Raw genomic sequence first — 14,185 nt, forward strand, 5'->3', positions numbered from 1 at the left:
CTTGGGGTTTGTAGTTTCTGCTGCTTCCTGTGACCCCCCAGCCCCCATCACGCCCCGAAACACCCCAAAACACTGAGGCAGAGCTGCATCCAAGGTTTATTGGGCAGTGCTGGGGGGGTCCTGGTGTCCCCCTACAGCCAGACGTGCTCCTGGCAGTGCTGCAGGGCCTGTGAGGGGCACAGGGGTCAGTTGGGGGTCAGTTGGGGTGGCAGCCCCCTGTCTCTGTTCCTCCTGTCCCCCTGTCCCTGCTCACCTGGCAGCGCCGGGCGGCCTCTGGGCCGGAGCACCAGAAGATGGGGCCCAGGGCACAGGGGCCCAGGGGGAGGGACAGCGCGGGGGCACCGACGCCCTTGGGGTCCTGTGGGGGGGACACAGGGTCAGGGGTCCCCCAAGGGTGGGGGCACCCCCAAAGCCCCCTCCACAGGGCTGTGCCTTGAGGACTCTGGCACTGTCCTCTTGAGGGAGGGTGGCACTTACTGGGGACCTTGCTGTGTCCCCAGGGCTGGTGGGACTGTGACACCCCAGGATCTGTCCCCTTGGGGCTGCACCACCATTTGTGTCCCTGGCATGGCTTTTGGGGGCTGCGACACTCTGGGACGTGTCCTTGGGGCTGTGACACTCCCGGATGTGTCCCCTCGGTGCTGTGTAACCCTGGCGTGCCCTGTCACCTCCTGGGGACTGTCCCCCCCGGCCATCCTCTTCGTGTCCCCCTCGTGTTCCCCGCGTCCCCCCTCACCTCCTCCCTGACACACTCCGCCAGCCGCACCACGACGGCCTCCAGCACCCAGGGGGGTGGCAGCGTCCCCGCGTCCGCGTTGTCCCAGTTGTCCCCGTTGCGACAGGCGAGGAACAGGCGGCAGAGCAGGCGGGGGCCCAGGCGGCCCAGCAGCCCCTCGAGCAGCAGGGCCGCGTAGCGCTCGGCCAGGCACTGGCACGCTCCGGCCACGGGCAGCGGCAGCGCCCGGCACAGCCCGGCCACCGCCGCGGCCACCGAGCCCACGGGGACAGCGGCCTCCGCCCGCTCCACGAGCTTGCGGCACATCCAGCACAGCGGCACCGGCAGCGCCTCCGGGGACAGCCCGGCCCCGCCGGGGCCCTGCGGGAGGGGACGCTGCAACCGGGGCTGGGGACACCGCAACCGGGGCTGGGACACCGCAACCGGGGCTGGGACACCGCAGCCGGGGCTGGCGACACCGCAGCCGGGGCTGGGACACCGCAGCCGGGGCTGGGGACACTGCAGCCGGGGCTGGGACACCGCAGCCGGGGCTGGGGACACTGCAGCCGGGGCTGGGGACACTGCAGCCGGGGCTGGGACACTGCAACCGGGGCTGGGACACTGCAAGCGGGGCTGGGACGCCGCAAGCGGGGCTGGGACACCGCAGCCGGGGCTGGGACACTGCAACCGGGGCTGGGACACTGCAGCCGGGGCTGGGACGCCGCAAGCGGGGCTGGGACACTGCAGCCGGGGCTGGGGACACCGCAGCCGGGGCTGGGGACACCGCAACCGGGGCTGGGACACTGCAGCCGGGGCTGGGACACCGCAGCCGGGGCTGGGGACACTGCAACCGGGGCTGGGACACTGCAACCGGGGCTGGGACACCGCAGCCGGGGCTGGGGACACTGCAACCGGGGCTGGGACACTGCAACCGGGGCTGGGGACACCGCAGCCGGGGCTGGGACACTGCAGCCGGGGCTGGGACACCGCAGCCGGGGCTAGGACACCGCAGCCGGGACTGGGACACCGCAGCCGGGGCTGGGGACACTGCAACCGGGGCTGGGACACTGCAACCGGGGCTGGGGACACCGCAGCCGGGGCTGGGACACTGCAGCCGGGGCTGGGACACCGCAGCCGGGGCTGGGACACCGCAGCCGGGACTGGGACACTGCAGCCGGGGCTGGGGACACCGCAACCGGGGCTGGGACACCGCAGCCGGGGCTGGGACACTGCAGCCGGGGCTGGGACACTGCAGCCGGGGCTGGGACACCGCAGCCGGGGCTGGGGACACTGCAACCGGGGCTGGGACACCGCAACCGGGGCTGGGACACCGCAGCCGGGGCTGGGACACCGCAGCCGGGGCTGGGACACCGCAGCCGGGGCTGGGACGCTGCAGCCGGGGCTGGGACGCTGCAGCCGGGGCTGTGCCCCCCCGCACCGCGCTGGCCATCGCCTGCGGGGCCACCGCCACCCTCCCCCCGCTGCCCCCGGGTCCCGGTACCTGCAGGTGAGTGCCGGGCACCTCAAGGACGGGCACGGCCGGGGCGGCCCCGGGCTCTCCGTGGCACAGCTTCACCGTGGCACAGATCTGCTGGGGCTTCTGCGGGGCAGCACAGGGTCACCCGGGCACCCTGGAGTGTCCCTGCGTGCCATGGTGTGCCCAAGCCCCCAGCAGCCCGCATGTCCCTGGGGGCCACAGTGTCCCCAGACCCCCTTGCCACTCATGAGGTAGAGGACCCGTAGAGGAGGCGATGGACAAGCGCCTGAACCAGGTCCCGGCACGGGATCACCACAAAAGGCAGATGCAGGCACAGAATCCTCACCACCTGATCTAGCACCACCTGCACCAGGACACCCACAGTGACACCCACAGTGACACCCACAGTGACACCCACAGTGACGGCCTCACCACCACCACCGCACCCCAGCCACACCTGTCACCGCTGCACCGCTGGTGCCCATGGGTGGCACCTGTGGCACGGCACCTGTGGCCATGGCACACACGATGGCATCCATCCTGTCACCTTGCCACCGTGGCACCTGCTGACATCGGCCACCACTTCTCCCCCCAGCCCAGCACCCACAGTGGCACACGTCACCATGGTGGCATCTGTAACCACGGCACCCTCAGCGGCTGCCACCACCTCATCAGCCACAGTGGCACCTCCCTGTGTGGCACTTGCTGGCACCCACCATGACGCCCAGTGGCACCTGTGCCCATGGCCCCCACGGTGACACCCAGAGTGGCCCCTGACCCCATCCCCACAGGCACCTCCTCGGTCGATTGGTTGGAGACGTGGCGGAGGAAGCCCACGAGCTGCTGGCACATGGCACAGACGTCCTGCAGGAGAGGACAGCGGGGACATGTGAGACGTGGGGACACGGAGATGTGAGACACAGGGACATGGGGATGTGAGACATGGGGACATGGGGACATGGGGACATGGGGACACGGAGATGTGAGACACAGGGACACGGGGATATGGGACATGGGGACATGGGGATATGGGACATGGGGACATGGGGACACGGAGATGTGAGACACAGGGACACGGGGATGTGGGACATGGGGACACGGGGATGTGGGATATTGGGGAATGACAACAGAGGAAGACAGGGACATGGGGAGCATGAGGACATGGGGATGTCGTGGCACAGGGATGTTGGGAGGTGGGACACGGGGACACGGTGACATGGGGGATGCATGTGGACATGGCGTGGCACCATGGTGGGAGTATTGGGATCCCTGTGGAGTTTTGGGTACATACAGGGGGTACAGGGACAGAGGGAAGGGGGGAGGGACATCAGAGGGGTGCTGGGGACGTGGGGGGGTCTCTCACCACATCAGGAGGTCCCTGGGTGAGGTGGGGGCAGCGCCCCAGGGCCCCACAGCGCAGCGCCGTCACCCAGTTCTGGCACCAGGCGGAGGGGGGCACCCCACAGCCCCCCCCCGGCGCCCCCAAACCTGTGGCCACTGTCAGCACCCGGCCAGAGGGACCTGGCAATCCGGGCCCCCCCCAATACACCCCCCTCAAGTCACCCTACTCCAACACCAGACCTCTTGGGGGGACCCGGGTGTGGGGGAACCCTCAACGCACCCTCCCACTCCAATACCCCATCCCGGGGACCCCTGGCACCATGACCCCCACCTCAGAACACCCACAGCCCCCAAAACTCCACTCCTGCCATCATGGGGGGACCTGGGTGGAAGGAACCCCCCCATTACACCCCCTGATACCACATCCCTCCCCCACCCATCCCTCATGGGGGACCCCCGCCAGTGACAACCCCCCCAATACCCCATCCTAGCCCGAGACCCCAAGAGGGGTCCCAAGGGCCCGGACCCTCACCCAAGGGCCCCCTTCCCCCCTGCCCAGGGGCATCCAGGCATCCGTGTCCCCGTCACTTCACCACAGGGTCCTTAAGGGGGTGCCCAGCCCTGCCCTGGGGGTGCCCAGCCCTGCGGGGACACTCAGCTCTAGGGGTGCCCCCGGCTGTGGGGATGCAGGGGCCCTACCTGGGGTGGTCCCGAGCAGGGCGAGGAGCAGCAGCAGTGCCAGGGCCATGGCGGGGGACAGGGCCGAGGACGGGAACAGTGGCTGGGCCACGGCAGTGCTGGCAGGGCCGAGCCCGTGGCCTCTTATAGCCCCGCAGGCGGGATGTGGCCGCTGGCACCGTGCCAGCGCACGGGGACAGGTGTGTCACACACACGGGGACACTGCGGGGCCTGCCACCCCCGCCCTGCCACTCTGCTGCTGGCCCCATGCCCCGGTGTCCCCACAGCCATGTCCTCATTGGGGTCCCCATTCAAGGGCCCCATGTCCCCAGCAGGGATCCCTTTTAATGTCTCCATGTCTCCACTGAGTCCCCATTGCTGTCCCCATGTTCCCTGTTGGGGTCCCATGTCCCTACTGGGGTTCACATTGGGGTCCCCATGTCCCCCACTGGGGTCCCCCTGTCCCCATGTCCCCACACCCCCATGTCCCCCTGCACTTCTCCATGTCCCCAATCCCCCCACATCCTCTCAGCCCCACCACGTCCTCCCCACCATATCACCACCTCTCTCCCCTCTGCTGTGTCCCCACACCCCCATATTCCCATGTCCCCTTCGTGGCACCACGGTCCCACACCCCAATACTCCCCCCATGTCCCTCCATATCACCCTCCAATCGCCCCCAGCCCCCTGTGTTCCCCTGGTCCTTCATGTCCCCCCGTGTTCCCCCACCCTGCCATGTCCCTCCAAAATCCCCAATGTCCCCCATGTCCCTCCGGGTTCCCCGATGTTCTCCTGTCCCCACTCCGGTATCAGTATGTCCCCCTCCGTCCCCTCCCGCTCCTGTCCCACGCCCCCTCATCCCATGTCCCCCCCAGTCCCCGAATCTCCCCATGTTCTGCCCATCCCCCAGCCTCGTGCCCCGCCACCCCCTGGCTGTGGCCCCCTCTCCCCCTCGCCCCCCCGCTCCTCTTCCCGGCACGTCCCTCCCCGGTCACCACCCTGTCCCCACTCGCCACTCGAGAGCCCTCAGCGCGGGCGCGGCCGGAGGGCGGGACCCCAAGGGGGGCACCTGCCCCGGGTGAGGCACCGGGAGGGGTCCCAGGGTGGCACAGCCCCCCCGTGCCCCTCTGTCACCCCGTGTACCACCCCCCGTGCCCTGTCCCCCTGTCCCCCCCACGTCCTTCTGCCCCCCTCGTGCCCCCGTGTGCCCCAAATCCCCGTGCCACGCCCCGTGCCGCAGCTCCCAGCGCCAGCCCGCACCTCCCGGCTCTCCTGTGCCCCCCCTCCGGCAGCTCTGGGGCAGGGGCTGGTGCCGGTTTGCTCCGGCTGATCCAGAGGTGACCCCCGGCACAGCCCAGGGACCGGACAAGGGACAAAGCCCCGGCCCCGGGAGCGGCCGAGCCGGGAGCAGCACCGGGATAGAGCCGGGAGCAGCACCGGGACAGAGCCGGGAGCGCCCGGGAGGGCTCGGGGATGAGGAGCGGCGGAGGAAGCTGGCGGGGCTCAGCCGGGAGAGAGGAGGCTCAGGGGCGACCTCACTCCCCACAACCCCCCAGAGGAGGGTGGATCCCCATCCTCACCCTCCCCGGGCCCTTCCTGCTCCCTTCCTGCAGCAATTCCAGCTCACATGTCTCTTTCGTAACGAAATAATTTATTTCCTAACAATCAAACAAGACAGAAATATCCATGGACACAGCAAAGATCTCCTAAAACACGGAATTCCTAAAAAAAAAGCACCATTCTATTGGCTTGACATGGGATTCAGCCCAACAATGGGATATTTACAGCAGGAACGGCTGGAAATGGGATCCGTGTCCACTCCCGACTGCCCAACGGAGCCGAGGCTGGGGTGGATCCACTTCTTGGGAAGCAAAAAGAACAGAAAAAATGATGGAAAAGCACAAATAAGAGGTGTCCCAAAGAATAATAAAGGAAAGGTTGAGTGGAGACGGGATGGCTCCACTGGAAAAATTAGTAAGGATGAAACAAACATTTTGGTGCTTCCCGGGACTGGCGGTTCGGGATCTGCCTTCCATAAGGAAAAAGAAAGGAAAAACAACCCAAAAATGGGTGGTTTTGATTCCCACCCATCCGTGCCCTGATCCGACTCCCCCCACTCCCTGGATTTTTGTCACAACCTATAAAAAAGTCCTTCCTGCAGCTTATTTCATAGGAATGCTGGTGGATCAGTGAATTCCAGGAAAAGGCTGGCACCACCAATGGGGACCCGGAGATTCCGGGTTAGTGCAGCGTTTTGGGGGCTCCCGGAGCACAGCCCGACAGTGCAAAGGGCCAGGAAGGGTCAGTCTGGGAGAGGAAGGAAAAAAGGGGAAAAAAAGGCGCTGGGAACTCAAAAAGGCACAAACCTGCCAAAACCCCTCATTTGTGCTGAGGCCAAACCTTCAGAATGTCCAAAACCAACCAAAAATCACTATTTTGTACCTCTGGAAGGGTCTTCCCAAAGCGGGGAATCACCTGCCCCGAGGGTTCCACTGGGATTCCCCAGGTGAAGGATGGAGCTTGGCAAAAGCCACCTGAGCCACTGGCCCCCAAGGGCTGATATTCCTCTTTTTCTTGGTGTTTTCCATCTTTTTGCCTTTTTTTCCCTCTTTTTGAAGGCGCAGGGAGTTGAGCTCGGGTGCCCATGGTCTGCAGCAATGCCGGAGGGTGAGAAATTCCAGCAGCTTTAAAGGAAAATTCCTTGTGGTTTGGGTTTTTTTTTTTTCTCTTAGGAGCCAGCACGTAGAAAAAGAGCCAGAACCTGGGGAATTTGGGCAACTTGTGGGGCCTGAGGGCAGCTTCCCACTTCCCCAAGTGAGCCAGGAACGGGATTGGGGTGTTGAAAAGGAAAGGAAAACAGGAAAAGGAGAAAGGGGGAAAGGGGAACAGAAAAGGAGAAAAGAAGGAAAGGAAAAGCAGGAAAGGAGGAGAAGGAGAAAAGGAGGAATGAAAAAGAAAAGGAAGAAAGGAAACAGGAAGAAAAGGGAAAGAAGAAAAAAGAAAAGAACAGGGAAAAGAAAAATGGAAAGGAGAGGAAAGGAGAGGAAAGGAGAGGAAAGGAGAGGAAAGGAGAGGAAAGGAGAGGAAAGGAGAGGAAAGGAGAGGAAAGGAAAGGAAAGGAAAGGAAAGGAAAGGAAAGGAAAGGAAAGGAAAGGAAAGGAAAGGAAAGGAAAGGAAAGGAAAGGAAAGGAAAGGAAAGGAAAGGAAAGGAAAGGAAAGGAAAGGAAAGGAAAGGAAAGGAAAGGAAAGGAAAGGAAAGGAAAGGAAAGGAAAAAGAAAAAAGAAAAAAAAAAAAAAAAGAAAAAAGACAAAGGAAAGCACTGGAGTCTCCCACTGCTCATCCCCTTGCACTCCATGGAGCATCTCGATGCCTTTCAGCACCTGTGTTTCCTGAAAGGGACTGGCAGAGCCACCTTTGTATCCTAAACCCTTGGAGAGCTCCTTGCCGACTCCTCCCCAGGGCCTGGCCAGCTCCATGGGGCTGGAAAAGCCCTTGGACCAGCTCGAGGGGAAAAGGAAGGGGTTGGAAGCAGAGCTCTCCACATGTCAGCATTCCCAGAGCATCTCTACAAGCAGGAAGTGGTGGGAACGCTCCCTCCAGTGCATTGGGAAACGAACACACACCACGGACAGCTCACGTGTGCTCTGGCTCGGAATCCCCCCTGCCCTCCGGGGCTTCTCTCCCTGTGGTGGCTTCTGGAATCCTCCACGAGGCTGGAAAAATCCCAGATCCGGGGAGTCCCGTGGGGTTATTGCTGAGCAGAGGCATCATCTTTGTGCTGAAGGGGTGGAGAGAGTCCATGGGCTCCCTCCGAGGTAGAAAAAATTGTCCCCGAGACTAGAAGCGTGGAAATGGAATTCCAGGAGTCTGGAATGCCGTGCCACGGGAGGTGGGACGTCCCATTTGGGTTTAGGGAGGGCAGAAACTTCCCAGCCCGGAGGCGGCCGACCCGAGGGGTGAGGACGGCTCTGCACCCCCAGAGCGCTGCTCCCCACGCCAGGAATGCTCTGGGACGACTGGGATGGGGTGTCCCTGAATATTTAGAGTCGGGGGGAAGGGACCCCCGACTGAGGCTGATCCCTGTGCCCGAAATGCTCTTTGTTCCCAACCTGGCTCCGCTCTGTCCCGGTGGAAACTCCACAAAGGGCCGGTTCTCTTTTCGGATCTGCTCCCAAAACGTCAGCTTTTTGGGTCCTGAGGATCGGGAACGTGATGACGCCACCCAAATGTAGAGAAGATCGGGAATACCGGGCAGTGACAGCCTGGGAAAGAACCCAGGGAAGGCTCTTGAGGTCGCTGTTATTGCCAAGATATTCCCGGGCGTTTCCGCGTGTGGCTGGAATGTAGGGCCTGGCAGAGGAGATTCGGCCGGGATGAGCGGCCGGCAGTGCAAACGGAGCCCCGGGAGCAGCTGGATCGGCGGGACGCTCAGGTTTTTCCGTGCAGGGAATGCTGGGGGGGTCGGTGTGCTGGCTAACGGGATCCCAAGGGAACGGCGATGGGAAGCGCTTCCTAGATCCCGACAGGAAGCTTCCGGCTGCTCGCCAGCTTCGCCCTGGTCCCGCCGGAGCTGGAATATCCCTCGTCGCTGCCGAGGCTCTGGAGGCTCCCGCGCTCGTCCGAGTCGCTGGGGCTGCTGCTGCTCCAGTCCAGGTCAGCCGGGAGGTCGTCCGTGCTCTCCACATCCACATCCATCTCTTCTGCCAGAGGAATGGGAATGGTTGGAGTTCCAGCACGGCCAGACCCCGCGCCGGCCGTCCCCCAGCACGGGCTCTCACCTCGATCCGAGTCAGAGCGCTCGGAGGAGAGGCTGGAGCCGATGCTGTCTATCCTGACCCGCTCGATTCCCAGCTTTTCCAGCTGCCGCTGGAGGTGCCGCTGCTCCCGCTGCAGCTGCTCGATCTGGTGCAGGGCCCGGCGCTCCTGGTCCTCCAGCTTCTGCGGAGGGGGACACGGCACCCTGAGCTCCGGGACGCCCTCGGAACCACGGCACCCTGAGCTCCGGGACGCCCTCGGAACCACGGCACCCTGAGCTCCGGGACGCCCTCGGAACCACTCGGCATTCCCGGCCCAAACCAGCCCAGCGCAGCCACCACCAGCTCCCGAGGCACTCCCGTCTTCAACACGCCTGGGACGTGGAGCCATGTGGATCCCAACTCCCGCAGTTATCCCAGCCCAGTGCTGGTGCTCTCCCAGTTACCCCAGCCTGATCCAGCACTCTCCCAGTCACCCCAGCCCAGTACCGGCTCTCTCCCAGTTATCCCAGCCTGATGTCAGTGCTCTTCCAGCTATCCCAGCCCAATTCAGCACTCCCCCAGTTACCCCAGCCCAATCTCAGTCCTCCCCCCATTATCCCAGCAGAATCCCAGCGCTCCCTCCATTATCCCATCATGATGCCAGTGGTCTCCCAGTTATCCCAGCCCAACCCAGCACTTGCCCCGTACTGGGATGCTGCTCTTGGCACTGATCCCATTTTCCAGCTCACCTGGATGTGGAGCCTGGCCCTGGTGAGGAGGCTGAGCGTCGTGTGCCGCCCGGCCGCCGCTCCCAGCGGCACCAGCCCCTTCAGCCTCTCCAGGCACAGCCGGAGCTGGGCACGCCTGGAACGGGAGCACACAGCTGGATCAGCTTCCCCAATGGCATTCCCACCCCACTGGTGTGGAAAACTGGGGTGGTGGGAGCTAAGCCTGACCAGGAGCCTTCCCAGCCCCCGTGGGCTTCCAGAAACTGTGAGAAAACTGCAGCCAGGCAAAAGGATGTCTTGGAAAAACCTCATGGATAAACCCTGCTGGCAACCTGGGCTGTTGGGATGATCCCAGGCAAGGAGGTGCCAATAACCTTGGAATTCTGGGCGAGAATATCCACTTTTGGTCATTCTCTTCCCAAAAAGGTTCCACCTCAGGAATGCTGTTTGGTTCCTGCTGACAGCTGAAGCTGCCCAGGCTAACACCCAGCTGCAAATCCCTTGGGAGTGCTTCCTTTCCCTATTTTTAGTAGGAACAGGGTGGTTTTGGATACAAAACAAAACCAGGTCCCTGCAGGAGCACTGACTGTGCTCCAGGAATCCTCCCTCTTCTTGTAACGTCTGGATTTTCTCCACATTAACAGGTAGGATGTTAATGCTGGAGGGAAACTCCAGCTCCTGGAGGAAATCCCTTTATCTGCTGAAAGCAGGGATGCTCCCAGCACATCCCAGTTTCCCTGTGTCCATTACTCCAATCCCAACATGTAGGTCAGATCCTCAGGAATGGGCTGTAACACCCATCTCTGAACCGCCCGATCCCGGGCAGCTCCAAACGGATTTTGCAATGACCTGCTGGTCTTGTTTGGGATACACTGGGAGTGAACAAGGTTTCCTCACCCAAAGGACCTCGGGATGACAACACAGGCAAAAAAAGTGGGATTTACTCAGGACAAATCTCAGCTGGAATACCTCTGGAAAAGCAATAATTCCCCCCAGCCCAGCTCCTCTGGCACTCACCTGTTCTTTTCCATCTCATTGTGTGTCGACCTGGAAAAGAAGGAAGAAGTTAATTCCTCTGCCTGATTAGGGATTAACAATTGGGATTAACATGTGGGAATTAGCAAAGGCTCCCTGGAAAAGATGCAAACCCGAGGGGCTTCCAGAGCTCCATACCCAGGGATGGTGAATGGTGGGATGCAGCTGCAGAAATTGCCAGATAAATGGCAATAAAAGGGTCAGAAAAACCATAACATGGGATTTTTATCCAGACACTCAAATTTAGAGTTGGGATTGGGATTAACAGTGGGATCAGTGCTGGAAGTTGCTCCATCTGGCACTGGGCAGCATCTGAGTGGTCGTGTCTGACTCCAGGATCTGGCTCAGGACTGAAACTTTGAATGTCCATGATGCTGGGAAAAGGTGGAAAACACAAGCTATGACTGATTTTCCCTCCACTGAAATCCAAGAAAGAAGCCACAGGAGGCCACACTGCTCGTGCTCCCAGGAATGGTGCTTAGGGAAGAGCAGCCTCCCTGCCTACCGACCTCCTAAAACCTACAGAGACCTCAAGCAGCTCCACTCTAATTTGGGAAAAACATCGTTACGTGCCTGAAAACATAAATGTGGGAATAACCCACAGGCTGTTTGGAGGGGGGTGTCTACTGGGATAGCCCCACGAGATCTGGGAGTGCTGGAAAAACAAGGGATGTCACCAAAGGGAAAATAAGGGATGGACCAAAGGAAAAATGAGGGATGTCACCACCACAGTAGTGGGAGATGCTCTCTGAGGTCTCCTTCGCTTTTCCAGCAGCCCTTCCTGATGGATCACCCTGCTCCAGTGGCTCTGTTGGCTTTCTGGCAATATCGGGGCCACACCTCCCACATCCCCAAAAATGTTTTTCCCACTCCAACGGCCGGGATTATCCTGGCACAATGGAAGGGCTCAGCTCTCCGGCTCCCGTGCAGTCGCTCCATTAAATGTTTTCCTGGACAAATCCATATGTTTCACATCCAGCCCTTTACCAAGGGGTTGCCATGGGCTGCAGCCTTAGGAGTTTTTTCCTTGATCCTAAATTATCCAAACACTTCCCCAGCACTGGTACGGGCAGGGGTGAAGCTCCCATCACCTCCACAATCACGAATTACAAATCCATCCTCTCTTCCACCTGGATCCTTCCTGGAACGGTTGTTTTCTCTTCTGGCTTGCATTCAGCATCACCAGTATTTAGAAAAATATGAATTAATTGATGGATTTTAATTTTGGATAAAATAAACAGGGACAGAGGGGATGGCAGCTTCACCCCCGGGCAGGTGGAGCTCCCACACCTGTGGCTCCCACATCCTCTCCAGAGCGATCTCGTGCCCACAGAGTCACTGATTATGATTCCCACCAGTTTAAACCTCAGCTGATCACCAGCTTTCCCTTCAGAATATGTTTTTTATTCCTGAAAACCGTAATAGAGTGGCCTGAAGCAAACAAAATATTCTGAGAAGGAAACCTGGAGCATGTCCAGGCAGGACAAACCCCTGGATTCACCTGGAGCCTGTTTGATTCAAGCCCAGTGGCCTCAGCTGCCCCTCGAGGGGCTCCTGACACCCCAAACCCCAGCGTGGGCGGACACGGAGCCGCCCCGGCCCTGGGAGACACCGGGAATCCCAGCACGGACAAATCCAGGTGGATTTTTTCCGGCAGCTGCCAAAGGTCGGCTGCCGTGGCGTCGCGCAGACGGGATCGCTCCCAACCAGGAAAGAAGTGACAGATGTGGTGCCATCAGGGCCTGGCTCCTCCCTGGCACGATCTGGCGCCGGTGACGTGTTGGGATGGACCTGCTGCCCCTCACAGCTTCCCCTCGGCTGGGGGCACATCCTGGAGCCAGCCCTTCCCAAAATCAGCTGAGGGTTCCCCCACCACGAGGATCCAAGTGATTTTAAGGTTATTAAAGGAATGGAATAAAGCCTCCAGGATGGTGGGATTTGCTCCTGAAATTCAATGTGGGTGCTTGGAGCCAACTTCCAACTCAGAAAAAAGGTGGTTTAGAATTTAAAATCAGCGAGGAATAAGAAGGAGGAACAACCAGGGGGGAATAAAGGGGAGGAACAACCAAGGAGGGATAATGGGAGGCTCAGGGTGGGTTTCAGGGTGGATAACTAAGGAGGTGACAGGAGGGCCCCCTCCACCCCTGCCAGGGCCCTGTGACAGCAGGACCTCTCTGGGCTGGTCACCCAGGGACAGAAAGGTCCCACCCACGGTGTCAGACACCCGGTGACAGGAGGACTTTGGTGACAGCAGAGCCCCACCCAGTCCTGTCACACACCCAGGGACAACTGAGCCCGGTCACCTGATGACAGGAGGGTCCCCCACTGCTGTCACCACCCAGTGACAGGAGGACCTCCCTGTACCCCAACCACCTGGAGACAGGAGGGTGCCCCCGGCTCTGTGACACCCCCAGGGGCGGCGGGGAGCCGCTACCAGAGCCCGGGGACTGGGGGGTCACCCCGGCCCGGCCACAGGCCCAGTGACAGCAGGGCCTCCCGGGGCCGGGACACCTGGGGACAGGAGCCCCCTGGGCCTGTCACACTCCCGGAGACAGAGGGACCTCAGCAGAGACTGAGCAGCGTCCTGACAGGAGGGTCCCCCCGGCCCTGTCACACACCCGGTGGCAGCGGGGCTCCACCAGAGCCCGGGGACCGGGGGGGTGACCCCGGCCAGAGGCCCAGCTCCAGGGGCCTCGGCGGGCGCGGACAGTCGGACACGGAGCCCCCTCGGGCCCGTCACACACGCCCAGTGACAGCGGGCGCTCCCCGGCCGGGCCAGGCGGGACCCGCAGCCCTACAGCGGCCGGGCCCTTTCGGTCCGGTTCCCCCGCCCCGCCCGGTGCTGCCGTCACCTGCCGCCGCTGCCGCTCCTCCGGGTCTTGGCGCGGCGCCGCGGGGCCTCCCCGTCCTTCCCGCCGGGCCGCAGCGAGGCGTAACCGTGCTCGGCTTCTGCGGAGACACAACGGCGGGCGCGGGTCACCGCGGGGCCCGGCCGGGGGCACCGGGGCCACCGAGGGGGGCGCGGGGGGTACCTCGCTCCCGCCGCTCCAGGAACTCGGCGGCCTCCAGCAGCATCTGGATGCCGAGGCGGGGGGGGGCGGCCATGGCGGGGCCGGGACGGGCCGCAACCGGCGCCGGGGGGGTCGCGGCGGCCTCTGCCCGCCCCGAGCGGCCGCTCCGCCAGACCCCGTGCGCGCCACGCCCCCGCCGCCGCTCATTGGCGGATGCGGAGGGAGGCCCCGCCCAGCGCCACCGCTGATTGGAGGATGAGGGGCGGCCCCGCCCAGCCTCTCCACGAGCGGCCGAGAAGGGGCGTGGCCGCGCCTGAGGACACGCCCCCCGCTCGCCGCCATTGGACGAGAGCGCCACGCCCTCCTGCCATTGGTCCGAACCCCCGCGGCGCCCCGCCCACACAGCCGGCCCCGCCCCGCTGGCCGCACGCGCTGCCCTGACTCACTTCCTGCCGCCGAGCCA

The 14,185-nt window shown here is 62.5% G+C and overlaps 2 protein-coding genes across 5 annotated transcripts; both read right to left on the reverse strand.

Annotated features, from left to right (window-relative positions):
- Positions 1-84: 84 nt before the first annotated feature.
- SFTPB (surfactant protein B) lies at positions 85-4,648 on the reverse strand. Of its 2 annotated transcripts, none has more exons than XM_048290299.1 (7): positions 4,233-4,648; positions 3,556-3,713; positions 2,988-3,056; positions 2,217-2,315; positions 737-1,096; positions 254-358; positions 85-167 (listed from the first exon to the last, which is right to left on the reverse strand). In XM_048290299.1, the coding sequence occupies exons 1-7, from the start codon at positions 4,279-4,281 to the stop codon at positions 132-134; spliced, it is 876 nt and encodes a 291-aa protein (XP_048146256.1). In that variant the 5' UTR covers positions 4,282-4,648; the 3' UTR covers positions 85-131. The 2 variants fall into 2 exon arrangements, with proteins under 2 accessions (XP_048146256.1, XP_048146257.1); XM_048290300.1 differs by having other exon boundaries at positions 3,556-3,680; positions 4,233-4,645.
- Positions 4,649-7,445: 2,797 nt separating this feature from the next.
- MXD1 (MAX dimerization protein 1) lies at positions 7,446-13,863 on the reverse strand. Of its 3 annotated transcripts, none has more exons than XM_048290306.1 (6): positions 13,744-13,863; positions 13,564-13,660; positions 10,694-10,723; positions 9,698-9,812; positions 8,991-9,150; positions 7,446-8,909 (listed from the first exon to the last, which is right to left on the reverse strand). In XM_048290306.1, exons 1-6 carry the CDS (start codon positions 13,814-13,816, stop codon positions 8,725-8,727), a joined length of 660 nt encoding a protein of 219 aa, XP_048146263.1. In that variant the 5' UTR covers positions 13,817-13,863; the 3' UTR covers positions 7,446-8,724. The 3 variants fall into 3 exon arrangements, with proteins under 3 accessions (XP_048146263.1, XP_048146262.1, XP_048146261.1); XM_048290305.1 differs by having other exon boundaries at positions 7,446-8,912; XM_048290304.1 differs by having other exon boundaries at positions 7,446-9,150.
- Between the last annotated feature and the right edge of the window lie 322 nt (positions 13,864-14,185).

This window comes from Corvus hawaiiensis, chromosome 36 (genome assembly GCF_020740725.1).
Source record: "Corvus hawaiiensis isolate bCorHaw1 chromosome 36, bCorHaw1.pri.cur, whole genome shotgun sequence".
Taxonomy (NCBI): Eukaryota; Metazoa; Chordata; class Aves; order Passeriformes; family Corvidae; genus Corvus; species Corvus hawaiiensis.

Excerpts from the sequence above, each read along its gene's own strand:
- MXD1 (XM_048290304.1), bottom strand. The coding sequence starts at position 13,816 with ATGGCCGCCCCCCCCCGCCTCGGCATCCAGATGCTGCTGGAGGCCGCC. Across the intron at positions 13,661-13,743 it reads CCTGGAGCGGCGGGAGCGAG|AAGCCGAGCACGGTTACGCC; the intron begins GTACCCCCCGCG and ends GTGTCTCCGCAG. Across the intron at positions 10,724-13,563 it reads AGGAGCGGCAGCGGCGGCAG|GTCGACACACAATGAGATGG; the intron begins GTGACGGCAGCA and ends CTTCTTTTCCAG.
- SFTPB (XM_048290299.1), bottom strand. The coding sequence starts at position 4,281 with ATGGCCCTGGCACTGCTGCTGCTCCTCGCCCTGCTCGGGACCACCCCA. Across the intron at positions 3,714-4,232 it reads CCTGCTCGGGACCACCCCAG|GTCCCTCTGGCCGGGTGCTG; the intron begins GTAGGGCCCCTG and ends CCGGATTGCCAG. Across the intron at positions 3,057-3,555 it reads CCCAGGGACCTCCTGATGTG|GACGTCTGTGCCATGTGCCA; the intron begins GTGAGAGACCCC and ends CCTCTCCTGCAG.